We start from the raw sequence: 19,176 nt of genomic DNA on the forward strand, positions 1-19,176 counted from the left end.
CTCTATTAAATTACTGCTTCTTTTTGAAATTATAATAATGCTGCAAGACTGCAGGTATCCAACTAAGCAGTGCTTTTTAAACAGTATTCAAGTAGTTTTAGCTGATGTAACTATGTACATATTTAAAGGACATGCATATATTTGTATGTGTTACTAAAGCAGACCTTAACTCCAACATGCAACCAAAAAAGTTTTATTAATCTCAAGTACCCGTCTGTGCCTTTCTCTGTCTTTGCACTTCTCTCGAACCCAGTCAATGGTATGGAAGTCATCGTATGTTCCTACTCCAGGAATTGGCTCATCCAGAAGGTCCAGTAAATGTGTTGAACTGTTGATATTTCCTCCATTTGTCATTGTATAATGAGTTCCTGCAGCAGAGAAACAGAGGAATCAATTAATTTGGTGATAAATGAAGTATTCAAACTGTGTTCATAGCACAGAAATTTATGAACAAGTAATTAAGACACTTTCCATACTAAGCATATTGTACTGTCATTTAGGTCTCCCAATGCTGCATGCCACTCCTCTTTACTGTAATTCAGCTGTTAAGTTAAATTTGTGTATTAGTGACTTTGTGTTTCCAGTGGTTAAATAGAAATGTCCTAGTCAAATTATTGTTCTGTGTCCAGACTCCAGAAAAACTTCAACAGAAGCAAGTGGAAAAAAAGAGCAACTTTTACACACATTTAACTTGAAGTTTATTTCAGTCTATGAACTACCAGAGGAAAACATGTTTGTACAAAAACAAAGCAAGGATGATTAGCTAGAAAAGTTCACAGTACCTTCCTTTGTAACTAGTAATTTCTAAATATACATTCTATTGATTACCAATCTCTCCTACACATCTAAACCAAACCTAAAATACATTATTAACAGATTGTAAATGCATCTAAAAAGCAACAAGAAACCCAACAAACACTCGTATTTTGTTTTTATGCATTTTTTTCAGGTATATCACAGAGCAGTCCTTGGTAATGAAATTTTGGAAACATTGTATAAAGAAAATATCTTCTGCTAATTTGTCATCACTAGGTAGTTTCTTCACAAGCAGCTTGCAGAGCAACAGCCCCACGAATATTTACTGCACTGATCAGAATAAGAAGAGCAAGAGGGGGGTACTGAGAAGTTTTCCATTTTCAAAAGTGATAAAAGAAAGTTTTCACTTTTTTTAAGCTTTCAAATGTCATAAATTCTGTAATATATCAGCTTTTTTTCTTAGTCCTCCCTTGTTTGACTAAGAACAAAATATTTTGCCCAACAATACACAGCACACCACAGTAATCTCTATTCATAAAGACATAGGCTCAAGCTGATCAAGATTTTATCAGTTCAGATAGACACCAGAACTCATTTCAGTGTAGACTGATGTCGTAGGAAGGGGACCAGGACACCAGCTGGTTCATCACAGGTCCAGTTTATTGAAGAAAACATCAAACACTTATACAGCAAATAATAAGCTTATGAATATTCTGTAAGCCAAACAATCTATTGGTTAAACTATACCATGAACTCTTCCTCATTCCTTAGGGGTTACATCTCTCTTTTCTCATGTCTCTTTCACTATTTGTTATCCTACTACAGCTAGGCCCAAGGACACACTATCTAGCAGGTGCAGAACTTGGAATTAGCCACGGCTTTGTACTTTTCCAGTCTCTAGTCACCTAAATTTACCAACAGACTGACACTGGGATTTTTAGACAAGTGGGGAGTTTTTTAACCTGGGGTGGGGTTTTTTGGGTTGTTTTTGGGGTTTGTTTGTTTGTTTACTTCCAGGCTTCTTTAATTGAGCTTCTTGGTATTGTCATCAGAAATTTCCAACTAACCAAAAACCAAAACTAACAAACAAATAGCTGTCAAAGGACCTACCTGTAAACTTCCAAATGCTATAAATGCTGGATTCACCAGCCCAAGCCCTCATAATAACTCACAATTACATTTACACATAAGTAAAATGTGCCTTTTGTGAATTCTAAGATCTAGAAGAAGTAGTGTGACACCTGGCAGTACACTATGACCAAAGTGGTGCCTCAGTCATCCATTGCTTAAGAGGTCATGTTGATGCCTACTATAACATAGTGTTTGCTCAGACGTTTTCTTAGTGGTAAAAGACAAAACAAGAAAATAATACAAAATTCATATTAAGACAAAATGCAATTATAATTTTCAAGATACACAAACAACTATTATTATTTATTCTATAAAGATTTTTTTAAAAGTACAGAAAACAATGCAAATGTAGCAGACAGTTCTCCAATAACACCAATATTGTTCTCTCATGTGAGCCTGGCTGCCATCTTTACCTTAATACCTTGTTCCCCAGTCTATGCCATACTAAATTCCCCCTCATCTATTTCCCATAGCTAAGCCCTGTAAATCTCTTCTCAAAGCTGCTGCCAGTCTCTCTTAAGGCAGATGTAAAGAAGCATTACCTATGCTTCCATTAATAAAAGGCTAACAACAATTTAAATCAGGTTTGCTAATAGAGGTGATTGTGAAAACCTTGCTTTAGGATAAGGAATTCAATTCCCTTGCCACTTCCAATTCTCCTAACTAAAAGTCAAAAATACATGTCTGGATAGCTGAAAAGGCAAGGTGATGTTGTGGAAGAGATACTAACAAAATTCAGTGTGATAACTAGTTTAGCTCTCAGAATTAAGACAGTAACAGAATACATTATTAAAGTATTATTTTTACATGAAATCAGCTTCCTCTGGCAAAGCAAGGGGACATAAATCAACCTCACCCACAGCTTAATTATTAATCTCCTACAAAGCTCCAATGTATTGACACAGTTTCCTGAACCTGAGTGAGTAGGGTTGGGCAAAAGCTTGTCTTTGCTCTGGAGGAGTTGGTTTTATGCCCTGCTATAAATGAAGCTACCTAACTACCAGGAGCATGCAATCCTATGCCACAGAAGGCAAAGGAAAGTTGAGAGTTATAAATGAATCACAAACAGTAAAAGATTATTTTATGCATATCACAAGGTGCTAAATTGGAATTCCCAGCAGGGGATTATCAGAGATGCTATCATCAGAGATGGCACTATACTAATTGCACCTGACCCACAGCAGACCTACAAATGATGATGGTCATTGTCTAGATACAGTGAAAATCCCACTGAAACTATGTCACATTCCTACTTTGCCAACAGCTGCTGGCACACCAAATACTGGAATATAAGTGATTATTGTATGATGGGGAAGAGACACAGTAGAAGATATGAAGCTGAAGAGGAGGTTTTGGTGAATACAGAGCTGCCATGAGCTCCTGATGCAACAACTGAATAGCTGTAATCTTGTACCACGTGAAATGACAGGCAGCAGTGAGTGTGGTAACAAGGCTTCCTTAGAGGACCATGAAGAGGACACCTGTACAAAATCTGCTGCTCAGTATCTAAGATACAGATCTCTGAGATAACATTCTCCTGCTAGCATTATGATCTATGTAGTATACAACTATTCTAAAGCTGATGTTACAGAACGATACTTTTACTGAGACTCAACATTTTTCCAACCTTTCTACCCTTCCTCCTCTAGAATTTCACACAGCAAGATGCGCCTTCCAGCTATGAAGATAATGATTCTCATCAGCATAAATGCACAAATTCTCACTATTTACTCCCAGTTCCAAAGCCTCATTAAATGCAATGTTAAAACTCTTACCAGAACACAAATATTTCATCACAACATTCTAACCATCAGGCAGGAAATCATCATTACCTAGATAAATTGTAGCACTTAGCAAACCTTCAGAAATATTTCCCCTTCCGTCCTCTCCCTCTTCCCCACTTGTGAAGTTTCAAGATGCTTTCACAGGCTATGTGCCTTTCACCACAACAGAAGCAGTTTGGGACTAAAAACCACAACAAGCACTTAGCATACAAGATGTATAGGTTCCAGCTATGATAAGAGAACACTTCTAAAGTTCCTATGAGGACACCCAAGCCATTTTGGAGCTGTAAAGAAAGTAAAGCCTTTTTGTTACATATGAGTTTGCTTAAGTTTTTGTGAGATTGGAAGGTAATGGAAAAAGTGGCAAGCAGAATTTTAATTAGTACTGTTATTCCAAACTAACCCATGTTACTAGAGAGAGGGAAACAGTAGATTGATGTTCTCAGAGACTTAGTACAATTCGTAAGAATCCTTATAAAGCAAACACAGTCATTATACACTTTGCAAAAATAAGGCAAAATCACAGAATAGTTTAGGTTCAAAGACTTTAAAGATCATCTAGCTCTTGGGCAAAGACACCTTTCACTACACAGGTTGCTCAAAGTCCCATCCAACCTGGCCCTGAACACTTTCAGGCATGGGGCATCTACAGCTTATCTGATGGGCATTCTGTTCCAGTGCCTCACCACCACCACAGTAAAGAATTTCTTCCAGAATCTAATCTAAACTTCCTCTCCATTTGAAGCCTTTCCCCCTCATCCTGTCACTATGCACCCTTATAAACAGTCTTTCTCCATCCTTCTTGAAGGCTCCTTTCAGGTACTGGAAGGCAACAATTACATCACCTCAAAACCTCTTTTCCAGGCTGAACAAACCCAACTCTCTCAGCCTTTCCCCATAGGAGAGGTGCTCATCTTGGTGTCCCTCTGCTGGACTTGCTCCAACAGGTCAGTGTCCTTCCTGTGCTGGGGAAGGACAGCATTCTGCTCCTCCAGAGCAGAGGGACAGAATCCCTCCGTGGCCCTGCTGCCCACCCTGCTTCAGATGCAGCCCAGGACATGTTTGGCTTTCCTGGCTGCAAGTGCACATGGCCAGGTCATGTCCAGCTTCTCATCCACCAATATCCCATGGCACTTGGTCTTGTTAAACATCATGAGATTCCCATGGGCTCACGACTGGAGCTTGTCCAGGTCCCTCTGGATGGTATCGCCTCCTTCAGGAGTGTCAACAGCACCTCTCAGTTTGGTGTCATCTACAGATTTGCCAAGCATCACTCAATCCCTTCACCTATGTCATTAATGAAGATATTAAATAACACCAGTCTCAATATGGACCCCTGAGGGACACTACTTGTCACTTATCTCCATCAAGACTCTGAGCCATTTATACCCCTACCCTCTGGAAGTGACCATCCAAATAATTTCTTATCCATCTAGTGGCCTGTTCATGAAATCCATCTCTGTCCAGTTTAGAAAGAAGGAAGTTGTAGGGGCCCATATCAAAGGCTTTACAGAAGCCCAGACAAATGACATCTGTAACCCTTCCCTTTTTCACTGATGGAATCACTTTCCCATAGAAGGCCACTGGGTTAGTCAGGCAGGAACCTTGGTGAAGCTGTGTGGCTGTCCTGAATCTCAACATGGAACTGCTGTGAGCTGCTGCAATCACAGACTGCAAGCTTATAGACTGTAGGCTGCTATAATAATAAATAAAAGCAACATGCTTCTTCAGAAAAAGGAAATTCTCTTGGGGAGTCAGTCACTCTAAGTCTTAAATGAACTATCTTCTAGAAAGGCAGCTGACTTTTGTTATCCTTCCATGCACGTAATTCCAAGCCTTGAGCACAATCCTTTCTCAGCAATCAGCTCTGGTATTGCTGAAGAACTGTTTCAACTGAAGTTGTAAAAAAAAAAAAAAAAAAGCGGAACATTAAAAGAAAAAAACTGTAATAATACTAAGGTTAAATAATACTAAGGTTAGCAGTTAAACACTGTACTTTGGGACACCTGATGAGAATGAAGGACAAGAAAAACAAAAATGCTACACAAAAGAAACCAGAAGAAAAGTGGATTCCAACACCATAAAAAAAGCTTTTATGTCAGAAGAAGTGAAGGATTTTTTAAATTTTTTTTTATTTTAATGAGAACATAAAAAATACAATCCAAAACAGCTTGAGAAGATACTATGTCTGACAAAAAACCAACAGTCCTTACCATGCTGCTCTCCTGCATTTCTCTTTGAACATGAAGTTATACTCAATGGCTGTGGGGTCCCAACACTGATCCAACTTCCTGCTTTGCCTAGCTAGTTTCTGCCAATGGAACCACTAGGTAAAAAAATTAGAGATTTTGCTATACTCACAGAAGCTGCTTTATATATCAGGATTCCTCCCTGTCTTTTGTCCCTCATTAAGGCAAGGAATATCTCTTCTTTCCTATTTTATAGGTGTGCCTCATACGAGCGGTACTCAATCTTGATTGATGTTGGAACTATGATGAACATGACAGAAAGCTGATTTATGTAGGTTACACACAGCAATGTTGAGGCCGTGCACAGTATTTTTAAAAGCTGCCTCACCTCCTGCAGGAGTAATCCTATACCACTTTGTCTTTCTGCAACTCAGGAGATTTCTTTCAAATTTGAAAATAATCCTGGAACACACGCAGCTGATGAAAAATGTGGTTGTAAGTGAAAAAAACTGGCAAGTTTATAGCTAATTTATTTCACACAAGAAAGGGGTTTAACAACATACATGCTGCTCCTGATTCATGCATAACTGTTCAACAATCCTCCCCAACTCTTTCCTTGCAGGCTGTGCTCCTTCTTTTCTCATGAAAATAATGAGAAGAGAAACATTGAGATTTAAGACAAATGCTACATCCTGCATAGTCAAACGACGCATGACAGATTTTTCTGCGGTAATCCACCGCGTGATTATCTGAACAATTCCCCAGTATCACCTAGAGAACAAATTCCCACAGCTACACCCCCGCAAGAGAACAAGCTACAGAACTGAGACATGAACAGGCTTCTCAAGAGGGTGGCTATCAGAGTTAACAAGGGACCATAATCTTATGATAAAGCTTAAGACCCCTTCTATATGCTACACAGCACATGATCCCCGTCTTCTGAAGGCACATCACAAAATACACCATTGTCTCAAACTGAGCCTATATTACCTAATTCCATTTTAAGAAATGAGACATGTCCCTCTTGGGACATAATTACACAGTAAGACTGAGCTGATCTAATTGACTGCTGGCACACAATGAGTAGATCTTGCTACCCCTATTTCTCCCCTCTGTTCTTGGTCACACACTCCCACTCTCAGCCTTGAATCAGCTGTCACCCTTGATCTGACTGCACCGTAAACCAACCCAACGTGCTGATCCAACTAAGCAGACAAACTAACAACAACAAAAAAAATCTGCCATTATAAGGAACTGGAATCAAGTTTCTGTGCTGCTGGAGAAGAAACAGAGCCAGTGCATGGGCAAAAACTGAGAGAATAGATGGGGAGCAACAAGTTCAGCCTCTTCCATAGCAAGGAACTGTCAGACTAGTTATCCTGAAATACATAAACGCACCCTTGGGGTCTTGTTAGATTTTAATTATAACTTTCTGCTAGAAACAACTCAAAACTATAAATATTAATGTCCAGACATCATACAGTAACATCTATTTCACAGAGCTCAAAAATCCCTAAGGTTTAGAAACATTCCAGAGTTGTGAAAATAACAACAGATAAACAATGCCAATGCTGTATTCAATGTCAAAGCAATAACAGGACCTAATTTCTCAAAGGTATTTCTCTACAAGCTGTGTAATTGTCAGCTCTTACAGCAAGAATAGCTGGTGCTGCTCACCCATTCCTTTTTCTAAACAACGCACAACTACATAGCATTTGCCTCAGCTGCTGCTCTTATGGCTGACAGCAGTGCAACATATCTCCTTTGGGCTACTCCCAGCAGCATGAAAGGAAGAAGGAAAAAATGAAATGCACTTCTGGGAGTGAAAATGAAGTTAGTCAGATTACAGTAAAGGCTGGAATAAGCTCCTCCTGACATGACCATCCAAATCTGCTGAGTGTTAAAATCAGCAGGGGCTGCAGCTTTCCAGAGGGCAGGTTCTAATCCAAGGCTTTGCTACACCGTGTGTCCTTGGGCATTAGGTGCCAAGGGGAGTGGAGGCAGGGAAGCACCCTGTGTGCAACGCACGCTGGAAGGATCACTTATGCTTGTAACAAAGAAGATTTGTACACACGAGGCATGTGTGAGTGCCTCAGCTTCCTTCTGTCGCCATTCAGACCTCAAAGTATGAGGCTTTCAATTAAAAAGACAAGAAACATCAGTTTAATTTGTCTGTAACCACTCAAAAAGAGTCACTAAGCACAATCTCCTTTTCCTGGCTAGAAGCAATTTTTACATTTCAGATCAGAAGCACAGCACAAAATGCCAGTGTTATTCGCTACTGTTGATGATTACTGATCTTAAAGTCTTTGTAATCAATTAATACATTCCACTTGCAACTTTGAATTTTCAGCATGTCTCTTCAGTTAGCTCTTCTAACTGCATCAAAGGCTTTCAAAACTGGTCTCTGCATTACAATCAAAATGCATATAAAATTGACACAACTATATATACACAAAAAAAATAAGCTGGACAAAATCTAATAAATGGGAAATAGGAAGATATGGAACAAGTTTTGAGGAACAAGGATAAGTTGTACTGTTTACCAAAGTACTGCATGATAATATCCTCCATTTCATCTGCTCCCAAATAGGTCTGGGTTTAAAAATAATCTTTTAAAAAGTAGGAGTGAAATCAAAGTTCAATACTAGCACCTCTGAGTTAAACCAAGACTTTTGAAGATTTGTGTCCACCACAAATGGACATAGGAAAAATAAAAAACAAAAAAAACCCCTGAGCTTTGATTTTTCACTTTAGGTGAAACAAACATTTCTGTTTCTATGATGCAGAACCAAAAAAAAAAAGATTTACTGCTATAGATTTCTTTTTTTTTGTAGTCATAAAGGCAGATGGATTATGTTTATTTAATTTTGTCTATGATGAATAGTGACTTCAGATATGCAAGTGAAAAGTTATTGAGATCCTCCCACTACTAAATTTACAACTTATATTTAAGATGAATAATGATGAAGGAGATGAGAAAAATAGAAAGTATAAAAATATATAAAGTTAGAGAAAGCAAGCATTACAAAAGGGAAGTTATTTATGATCTAACAATGACCAAGGCCATCAGTGAGAATGCCAGAAATTTAGATAATTAGATTTCTAAGTGCCGCTGCTGCATTTCCATAAGAGCAACTTACTTATCTGTTGTTTTAGAGGGTAAAGACAGGATTCAGCAAAAATAAGAATTCTTTTAACATGATTATCCCAATCAGAGCACATTCAATCCGAAGGAGGGCATAATCTTGGTCTGTTTATTAGCTTTCTAATATCTCAAATAAAAATACATCAAAAAATTATTTCCAAAATTGAGAAACACGCTTCTCAGAGAACCTTACCAGTTATACAGCACATGCAAACAGACAACCTGTAACTACCTAAATGAACTGCATTTACATCTGATGGTACCTCATGTTAATCACCAAAGCCAAATATGCTAAACTCATAATTGAAAATCCTTGTTCCTCTTTTATACAAGGAACCTAAAAACAAAGCACAGCAGAAATACAGTGCCATAATCACACTGAGTTTCTCCAAGTTAGGTTTTTTCTCCAAGTACTTAAAGTTAGAGAACAATAATAAACTTGACCACATTTTCTGTTGTGAGCATGCAATTAATCTAGAAAAATAATTTTTTAAGTCTCACTCTGCAACTAATAAAATTTCAGGGTCAAGCCCTAGCTCTGAGCATGTGTACACAACTTTCATACCCATTTATTTCAACGGTCACACTGATATTGACTTTTGACTTATTACTAATTCTTAAACATAAGAGGACCTTAACCAGAAATGCAGCCTAAAGTGCCAAAGTTTTATCACTTAGGAGCATCTGAACTGGCTCAATATACATCTGATTCAGTCTTCCTAGGCTATTATTAAAAACTCTCTGCCCCACAGTTTACAGTAACAGGTGAGGCTCCAGGTGGCTGAGAGGTTTCCCCTGTTACTATCAGTATTTTCTAAGCAAGAGAAGTTACACCTTCATGGATGGGGACTGGTGTATAATAAATGAAATAGTGACTTATTTTATCTGCTAAAAAAATTAGGTTTACAAAAACTAAGCCATCAGTACATCTGGCATGTTTTTTATACATGTAGCTTTCACATCTCCTGGCTACTGACTCTATCAGAGATTATTAGTGAAAGAAAATTTCATTAATTTTGCTTGAGGACTTCCAATTTCTTAAATCTAAGACATGCTTATATATATGCAGAAAATAACTAGGAGTCAACAAAGCCTGCGCCTACTAAAGATGAAGTCCTGCTTGATCTGGTATCTGGTCACTATACATGTTCTGCTGTTGCTCAGATTTCAAATTTTTAAAGTGGGGTAAAATTAATGCTTATTTAGGAATAATAAAAAGAGGGTCAGGGGTAAGAGAATCAGTGTAAGCATGTATGTGAATGGCTGGAAGACAAGCAAGATACTGATCATTCTGAACTTTCAAAAGGGTCAAGGTAGTAAAAACGATGCAAAGATAAATCTGAGGGCAACACAAGTGATTTATTTACATATGTTGCAGTATATGGTTTGTTATATAAAAAATTCTTACAAAAATGTACATGCCAGTTATTTGGGATATAGGCAATCCTACATCAGAACTTTTAAACCCTTTCTGAGAAGTAGTATTTTTAACTCTTATTTAGTAGAGAATGGAGCAGAAGTGAACTGTGTTCCTGAATTTTTATTAGTGGGAGGATAAGTAGGTCTGGAACGATCCATTTAGTATCATATAAAAAGAAATATTAGGACAGCACAAGTCAAAGAAGCTCCTGGTAAGAAGTATTCAATAATATCTTTCCATTTGATGTTTCATAGTGTACTTGCATGGGGGAAAAAAAATCATCTTAATGCAAGCTAACAGATCAGGCCTTTAATAATAATGTATTGTAATACTTTGTATTTCATCTCACTGAACATTAATGAAGGTCATTAATTAAACCTCAAAGACCCCTGCTGATTTAAACAGTCATTTCATAATTGCTGAGGTACAGCTACTTTGGGTGAGCCACTGCAGTCAATTAGTGCAACAAATGCTTTGATGTTACACAGCAATTTTGCATGATGTGAACATTACTCTGCAGGACATATGAGTTTTGAGTATGTGAATAACGGGAAAAATCACCAGCCTCTAACAATTAAGTCTGCTTTCTTGAAGTATCTTTACCCATGATCTCTGAGCTTGTTATTACAATGCTGTGAAATCTACAGGAGAGGAAAATAAAAATCTTGGTAGCACACAAAGTAATGTGAAGAATTTACTTTCAATTTCTGGTTTTGTCTGCTAGCATTTTGAGCTTTATTTTAATAGCTGAATCACAGTAATAGAGTACTGGGATCTTGTAAACCAGCAGGAAATACAAATTTTGCTTACATCTATTCATACAAACTGGTCTGGAGTCATCTTCTTATGAGACATATTGTTGTGGTTTGATAAGCACTTGAAAAATTCAGAATTGCAAAAGATTTTGGTAACACTATTCAGGTTTTGGATTTTTTTAATCTTAACTCACTAGAGCAAGCCCAAAAAGCACAAGTAACATTTGTTTTGAAATACAGTATTAGAATATGAGAAGCACAAGCCCTAACAGAATTCAGTGGAACTGCAAAAAGGACAAGTCACAACTGGGAATTGTCTTGCTGGCCCCCAGCAGTGTCACCACAATGGAACTACCCAGCTGAATCCTCCACAGCCTTCATTACAGTCTTTGCAAGCATTATATTTAACAGCAATACTCCAGTGTGGCACACACCACTTTGCACTGCAAATATCTACTTTTTGTATTGTAAAAATCAACTAAAACCTGTTATTTTCCATAGAGCTGATCACATTTCAATGTCTAACTATAACTGCAGAGTCTGAAAGTGTCATGCTAGGACTGTTTTGCAGTTCTCATCTATCACAAATCTAAACTCACAGAACGGTTGAGGTTGGAAGGGATCTCTGCAGGTTACCTTGTCCAAACCCCCTACTCAAGCAGGGCCCCCTAGAGCTGTTTTCCCAGGACCATGTCCACAAGGCTTTTGAATATCTCTGAGGAAGGAAATTTCACAATCTGACCTGTTACAGTGCTCTGCAGATGTTCAGAGGACACCTCCCGTGTTCAGTCTGTGCCCATTGCCTCTGGTCGTGTCACGGGGCACTGCTCAGAAGTGCCTGTCTGCACCTCCTTTGCACCTTCCCTTCAGGTATTCCTATTCAGCCTTGATAAGATCCCAAATTCAACGTTTTGCAAATCTTTTAAGAAAACACTCGCCTCAATTTTTCAGAAGTGGTTCTAAAATCTGACTTAGTGTAAAATTTGCTTGTCTAAAATAAACTGTATTGGAACTTGTTGATGTTCTTAAGATATGCTGAAAAACATTCTAAGAACCATAAAAAGACAACAAATAACCTTTGATGTAAAGTACTAAAAAACAGATAAATTGTCAGATGAAAATAAATGAAAATAAATTTATTTACAGAAATAAGAGTTTGCATGGACATGCAAACCAATAAATTACATGGAGAGAAAAAAATAATTTTATGCAAATCATCTCTCTATTCTCAGCCTACCTCCTCTCTAATGCTTACGCCAGCAGCTATAAATGTTGATAACTTTCTAATTTTAGATTGCCCAATTTAAACAAAAGTAGGAATTCAATACATTTATTGTTTTAAATACCACATTGTGACCATCCAATCCAAACAAAAAAACATACTTATATTCTCATAATTTGAAGGCATAACTTTTATTCCTGCTACAACTTTTCAGAACAAAATAAAATCTTTACAGAACGTATAATGCTTTGAATTTACAGTGAGAAACAAAATGATGATTTTTTTCCCCCTCTACACTGATAACACTTTTCGTTCTAGATCTGCTTCCTTACAAGCAACAGTGTAAAGAACCTCCCCTAAAGTACCAGTTCCTTATGAGTTCATCAATATTTGCTGAGCTGACACATGACCATTGCAGAGCCTTCCCTTGGCACAGCAAAGGCGGCAACAACCGGTCAAGTCTTAAAACCAGGTACGGAAACTTCAAAGCCAGACAAACACTGCTCCTATTCATGCTAGTGGAAGGCGGGTAAAAATTCTACTTAGTAACTCTAGCTAATTTGGTCGTAGTCAAAGACAAGCACAGTTTTTGGAAGGTTTCTTTTTCTCCACGAGATGGCTTTATTGATTTAAAAAACCACACACATACACACAAAAACCCGGGAGGGAGCGAAAGGCAAGCCTGCCACATATCGAAGATGGAGTCACAGGGCGATGAGATGCGAAGCAGGACTGATCTGCCCGCACAGAAAACAATCCCTGACAACACAGGAACCAGCGAGAACTGAATTCTCCTCCCACAAAAGGCATCGGGCAGGCGAAAAAAAGCAGTACGATAATTAGCAAGCCTTTACGTCCCCGTTTCAAACGCGGACAGCGCTCCTGCACGTACAGCTATGCAAACAAGTAACCCAAACGGCAATCCGGCATACCTCGTTTATGCAACTCCCGGAGCGGAATGCCGTCTCCTCCCCCTCCATCGTAGGGCAGATACGGATCGGAAGAGACATCCATGGACGTGACGAACGCGAGGCCCGCCTGCCGGCTCAGGAGGGCCGCGGCATTCCTCACGCAAGGGCGGCCGCGGGGGCCGCTGCCATGTTCGGCCGGGCCCGGCCTGCGCCGCCGCCGTGGCTCTGCAGCGCCGGGCTCTGCGGAGCGGGCTCGGCCCCGCCGCTGATGTCAGCGCGGGGCGGCCCCGCCACCTGCGCCTCCCGCCCGCCACACGGACGGACGGACGCGGCTCCGGCGGCACGGCACCGCCACGGCGCGCACCGAGGGCCGGCGGCAGAGGGCGGAAAGCCGCTGCAGCTCACGGCAGAGCCGGCCCCGCAGGGAGCGGGATCCCGGCCCCGCCGGCAGAACGGCGGGAGGGACGCGATCGCACAGGTGAACCCAAAGCTGCCACCCCGTCAACAGGTGAACGGTGGGGCCCGGCTCAGAAAAGCAGGCGAACCTGCCGTGACAGAGCTGCCCGTAGTTCCTGCACTTTCCTGGAACCACGCCTGCTGACGCTTCTAAACACCTATAATCGCATTTTGTCTGGAAAGGAAGATTCATGCATTGCTGGGGGCTGGGGAGAAGCCTCCTTCCTAGGCATTTTATTTACTCTTTTCTAACATTAAAATTATTACCTCAAAGAAACAACAACATTGACCTGCCAAAAGCCAACCCCTCTGCTCCACAGGACAGCTCCACTTTCATCAACCTCCTATGCCCCATTCACGCAGAACTTTCAGTCCTATAGCAGTGACTGACAGATTTGAACACGTGTCATCAAAAAAAAAAAAAAAAAACCAAAAATTTAATTACATATCTAACAGAAAAGGAATAGTGTCTCAAATTTTTTTGTGTGTGTGTGATTATTCTGGTATTACAACTGTGTAACATCCATACCCACATTATAAAGCTTGGGGTGGGGGTGGAAGAAAATGTAATAAATACAAGTCCACACTTAGCTTGCATTACTCTACACATTGATAAAATGGTCTGAGTCCCTTAAAAGTCACAGGCTCAAAATAGGCGACAGCCCACATGAATCTAACCAAGGCATTCATGTGATGCATCATCAAGCCGTGGCTGTTAGAGCACTGGCAAAGCCCAAGCACTTCAAACAGCTGGGATCTAAAGACAGGAAATCCTACACTGACTGCATGCTTCCATTTGAAACAGATACTATTACATATTGAATCCATATACTATTTTATGTTTAATGTTTGATCTTGTCCTGGTCCTATCTTGCAATTGCTGATAATAGCAATTGATAAGAAACCTATTTTACATGAGATTTCCACAGCTGGTCCAGTGGTAATGAAACACATGCAGAAAGTATGCATAGTTTTTTCCTTTTTTTCCCTTCAGCAGGTAGCAAAGTTAAATATATTGCATGCCTACTGCACAAAGCCAGCTTCCACTTCATTCACACAGCAAACAAGGAATTAATTTTATTGTGTATGTCTTTGCACCTCTGTGTGAATAAGTTATTTTAGTTTTCAAATGTATTCGTTTCTTAAAAAATTTTCCATATACATTCTTAGGGAAGAAATTTCTCTTATAAGCCAATGTTACAAGCTGTGTACTGCAAATGATCATTTTGAGGACAGACTAGGACATAAAGAAATGTTACGTTTACTTCATAGGCTTGTAAATATAGTAAATATTAAAAAATATGTCTCTGATACAAACATTGAGAAAATGCTGCCATCTCTATAGGTGGAAAAACAAGTGAGAAAAAGGGAGGAAAATGAGCATATAGCAAAATGTGTTTCAAAATCTTAAAGACTACCTTATCTCCAAGACAAAGGGAACCCTTGAGCCACAGACAGTCAGTTCTAAAAGACAGCTCCATTTGCTATCACCTATACAAACAAATGCTTTTTTAAGAGTGGCCTCCCACAAACTTTTTAACAAAAAATCCAGAATCTTTAGCATCTTGCACATGCAAATCTTTAAGAGCTATTATGCCATTTAAGAGCCATTACCACCATTTATTTTTGCCTGTGAAAAGACAAACTTAAGCACCTCTTAACTTCAAATTATTCCTATCCCTTATTTCCAGAGAAATACAATAGAAATCCCTGAACATTCTTAATTAGTCACCTCAACAGAACCTGGAAGTAGTCTGTAATCTTATTGTAAGGTTCTAAATAAAAAGTCATTCACAGCAGGAAGAAATACAACAGTTTCTGTAACCTGAAGCAAGAATTATTACAGAATGAACCATTAATGCATTTATTATATGTCGATTTTATATGACAACACTATAAATGCAACTTCATACTTGAGAGAATATGAAATAAAGGATATAAAAGACTTGCATGAATAAAGTCTGGAAGATCATCTCTACTTTAGGAGTTTGATATGATTACTGAAATTCTGGAATGTCTTAAAACTGATAATAAAAATCAGTCACAGCAAAGAAATGGCTCACTTGTTGGCCTAAACCAGTTCATTGGACTAAGGCAAATGCAAAATTTCTGCCCAAGATTGAAATCCAGTTTGAGGTGGAAAAGGTGAGGGATATAACTTGTTCAAGAGTATATCTGATCAACTGTAGGTATGAGGGAAAGTCATAACAAGAAGTCTGCAGTGAAAAATAGATGACTTCATATTTGCTACATGAAATTTCAAGAGTCCAGCTAATACTAAAAAAGTATTCAGCTTTCAAAGGTCACTGCTTATAGACTGGCTGCCAAATACAGCCCTTTGTCTACTCTTAAAAAGCAGAGCAGTCATTTTCCCTTCTCAGTTACCAGCAGCTTGTGTTCTCATTGTTCATACCCATCATCACTGTGTACTGCCTTTCCTGCAATACCATGAAAGGTGATTTTAGTTTTTGTGTTGTTTTGGTTTTCTTAAGAAAGAAAGATACTATGCATACTAACATGATAAGCAGTCTTTTTTCTTTGTAAATATCTAAACACCTATGCAATTTAATCTTTCCAAATTACTCTTTTTCTACCTGATCTGAAAAAGTGCATAGCTTGAACTGACAACTTTATATTCCAAAGAGCGTGTCAGTTATTGCTGTTGTGAAGTATTGCAAATTCCAAAATTATAGTAATTTAAATGGTGTCTCTAGCTAACTATGTATTTTGGGTATTACAAAGTATTATGAACACTTGTTGTAAGGCCTAAAGCAAGCTTAACAATACCCTTATTTTAAGTGGCTGAGAGCCCCTTCAAATTGCCAATTTACTACATAGAACAGCTCACATGTAAACAGCAGGTTTGTATAGCAGCTTGTTTTCCAAATGTCATTGCAGTAATTATAGCCTAGGTCTCAATCCCAGAAATCCTCCATGCCAAATAACTTCACACATTGGAGTGCTCCCATTGTTCTCTGCAGGCACAGGCTGTGGTTAACCATAACTTAGATGCACCTGTCTTTGCAGAAGTCCATTGTTCTGAAAATACTGGAATGTGCATAGGTGACACACCTTTAAGGCATAGTAAGAATGACAAAAGGCACTTTTATCCTCTCTCCACACTTGGTCTTTTCTGGTTTAGGGAAAGAATCACATTCAAGGCAAAGTATGTGACAATATAAAAACAAGTCAGAGGTTATTCAAATCAGTTACACCCAGGGAAATATGTTTTGAAGGGACAAAAGGCCAATGAAAAGAAGGGAAGTACCACAGAGGTATGACAGCCTGCTTACCCAAGCCTGCTGGAGGGAAGACCTTAATTCTGAAGCACTTCCCACCATTTCATATTAAAAGGTAAGCAAGGTTTAAAGAAGACAGCCAAGCACGGTGCTACATATAAAATAAACATGCTCTTGCTTCTCCCAATTACTTACTTTGTTTTGGTGACAGACTGTGTAACTTTGTCGTACCAGATAATGAAAATTAAAATCATGTCTTTTATGAAATTACAAATGTAAGTTTTGGGATGCTGAATGGTTTAATCAGCATAAAAACAGATGCCAAAAACGTGACTGATAATTACAAATGTTAGTGTGACTGATGCAAAAGATTTTGGTGATTCTCAACTGTCATTTTCTTTCCTATTATTATTCAAAACTAAAGCTTCTCTTTCAGCAGAGCTAGAAGATAATGTTCTCCTAAAAAATGCTACATATAGAGCACTCACCAAAGTAGCTACCATCTGCAACCATTCTAAAAAGAATTTAACTCATACGTACCTTCTCTTGAAGGGGGGCAAGCATCTGTTTACAACAGAGTGCCCAAAGTATATATAAAATGTCTCAAAACCCTCTGTACTTCATCATTACTTTTCCTTCCAGCTTTACTCTCATACCTTTTCTCCCAGTTTCTTCTTTCATTAACCCTTTTCTCAAACCATGCAGCCAAATTAAGTGAAGGTCTAACCCCTCTACCAGACTGACTTCTCTTAATGTTTATTATCTTGCAGCCCCTTCAGCCTGACTTTGTTCATTCTGCATAAAACCATACGACTTTCTCAGATGGGTCACACAGAGCCTTCTGTGAGAATATGAAAGATGATAAAAGGACAAGCACTCTTCTCTCAGTTCTAATTCCCAGACATGGTCCAGGATGATATAAAAAGAAGCAATCACAGAAAATGGGGAGGGAAGGAAGAGAGTGAAAAAAAAGTACAGTTATACATAGCTTCAGACTGATATATAGTAAAAAGCAAGGATAAATTATTTTGAAGCATTATAAATTAGAGTCTTGTACTTCATTCCTTCATTGGCAGTGTATAGAATTCTATCCTTTATCAGTGTATCAGGCTATATATAGAAGACTCTGTTACATTATCACCTCATCAAAAGCCTCAATAAGGCAGACAGATAACAAAACGAAAAATTTTAGACCAAATATAATGTAAAAGCAGAAGAAAACAAATTTATAGCATGTGCTGTTGAGTAGTTTAAGGAAGATGGGGTTTAAGCAAAACACAGAAGTAAAAAAAAAAACCCAGAAGAATGTGCACAGCAGTAATACACAGTAAGATTTTTCCCTATTTCCATTTTATTATACAGCAAAACCAGATTCTTAATCACAGTTTCTTTTTTTGTAATCGCTTTCCTACAAATTTGTTACTTAATTTTGCTCACAATCATTTCGCCCACCAGAGAACAATTTAGTTCAGGTTCTCGCCTAATAAACTCACTTTTTACTGGCTGACCACAGGTTTTTGTATTATACTCCTAAAGTTTGTATAACTTCCAATGGTGCTTTTATTCATTGTCCAGACACAGAAGGTGGTAACTGAAGTCAAACCCAACCAGCAAACAGAATGCAGCAGAACAGGTCATATAGCCAAAAGCATGTTGTGTAATCAATTCTGAGACTGACTTCCCCTCAGGGAAGTTGAACCTCCACTGCCATCAGGGAAACAGCAGTAAAAGTTTCCCACTGCCACACAAAACTTCAGGGCAGAAGAAAAAATTGACTTAAAAAGGGGGAAATAATAAAATAAACTGGGGGGCAGAAAAAGAAAAGTTTGGTCCCTAAAGACTAGTTTGACATCTTGGCCCAAAACACCAAAAGCAAGGCTAGTCTCTCCATTTTCTTTCCACTTCTTTCTGGGCCTGCCTCTAACACTACTTAATGTGTAACCCAGTGAGGCTGGAAGAAAAAACTTGACATCAACAGACTACATATAGCTACCAGGTGTGAGAGGTACATATCAGTCTTTTTAGTCTTTGGGGTTTTGTTTGGGGTTTTTTGTTTTGTTGGGTTTTTTCTTATTTTTGGGGCTATTTTCTGGCTAGTTAGTTGGTTTTTGGTTTGTTTTTTTTGGTGTTTTTTATTTTAATTTATCTGTTTTACACTGTAATTA

General features: G+C 38.6%; 1 protein-coding gene across 5 annotated transcripts in view; it reads right to left on the reverse strand.

Moving 5' to 3' along the window:
* CLCN3 (chloride voltage-gated channel 3) overlaps positions 1–19,176 on the reverse strand; it is a 59,905-nt gene that overhangs the window by 22,618 nt on the left and 18,111 nt on the right. For 3 of the 5 annotated variants that reach the window (XM_058024459.1, XM_058024463.1, XM_058024458.1), the window contains exon 3: positions 211–368. In XM_058024459.1, coding sequence (XP_057880442.1) covers positions 211–368 — 158 coding nt within the window. Of the gene's footprint in view, positions 1–210; positions 369–13,337; positions 13,539–19,176 lie in introns of those variants that run through there. The other 2 variants (XM_058024462.1, XM_058024461.1) reach the window with 1 other exon arrangement.

This window comes from Melospiza georgiana, chromosome 5 (genome assembly GCF_028018845.1).
Source record: "Melospiza georgiana isolate bMelGeo1 chromosome 5, bMelGeo1.pri, whole genome shotgun sequence".
Classification (NCBI taxonomy): Eukaryota; Metazoa; Chordata; class Aves; order Passeriformes; family Passerellidae; genus Melospiza; species Melospiza georgiana.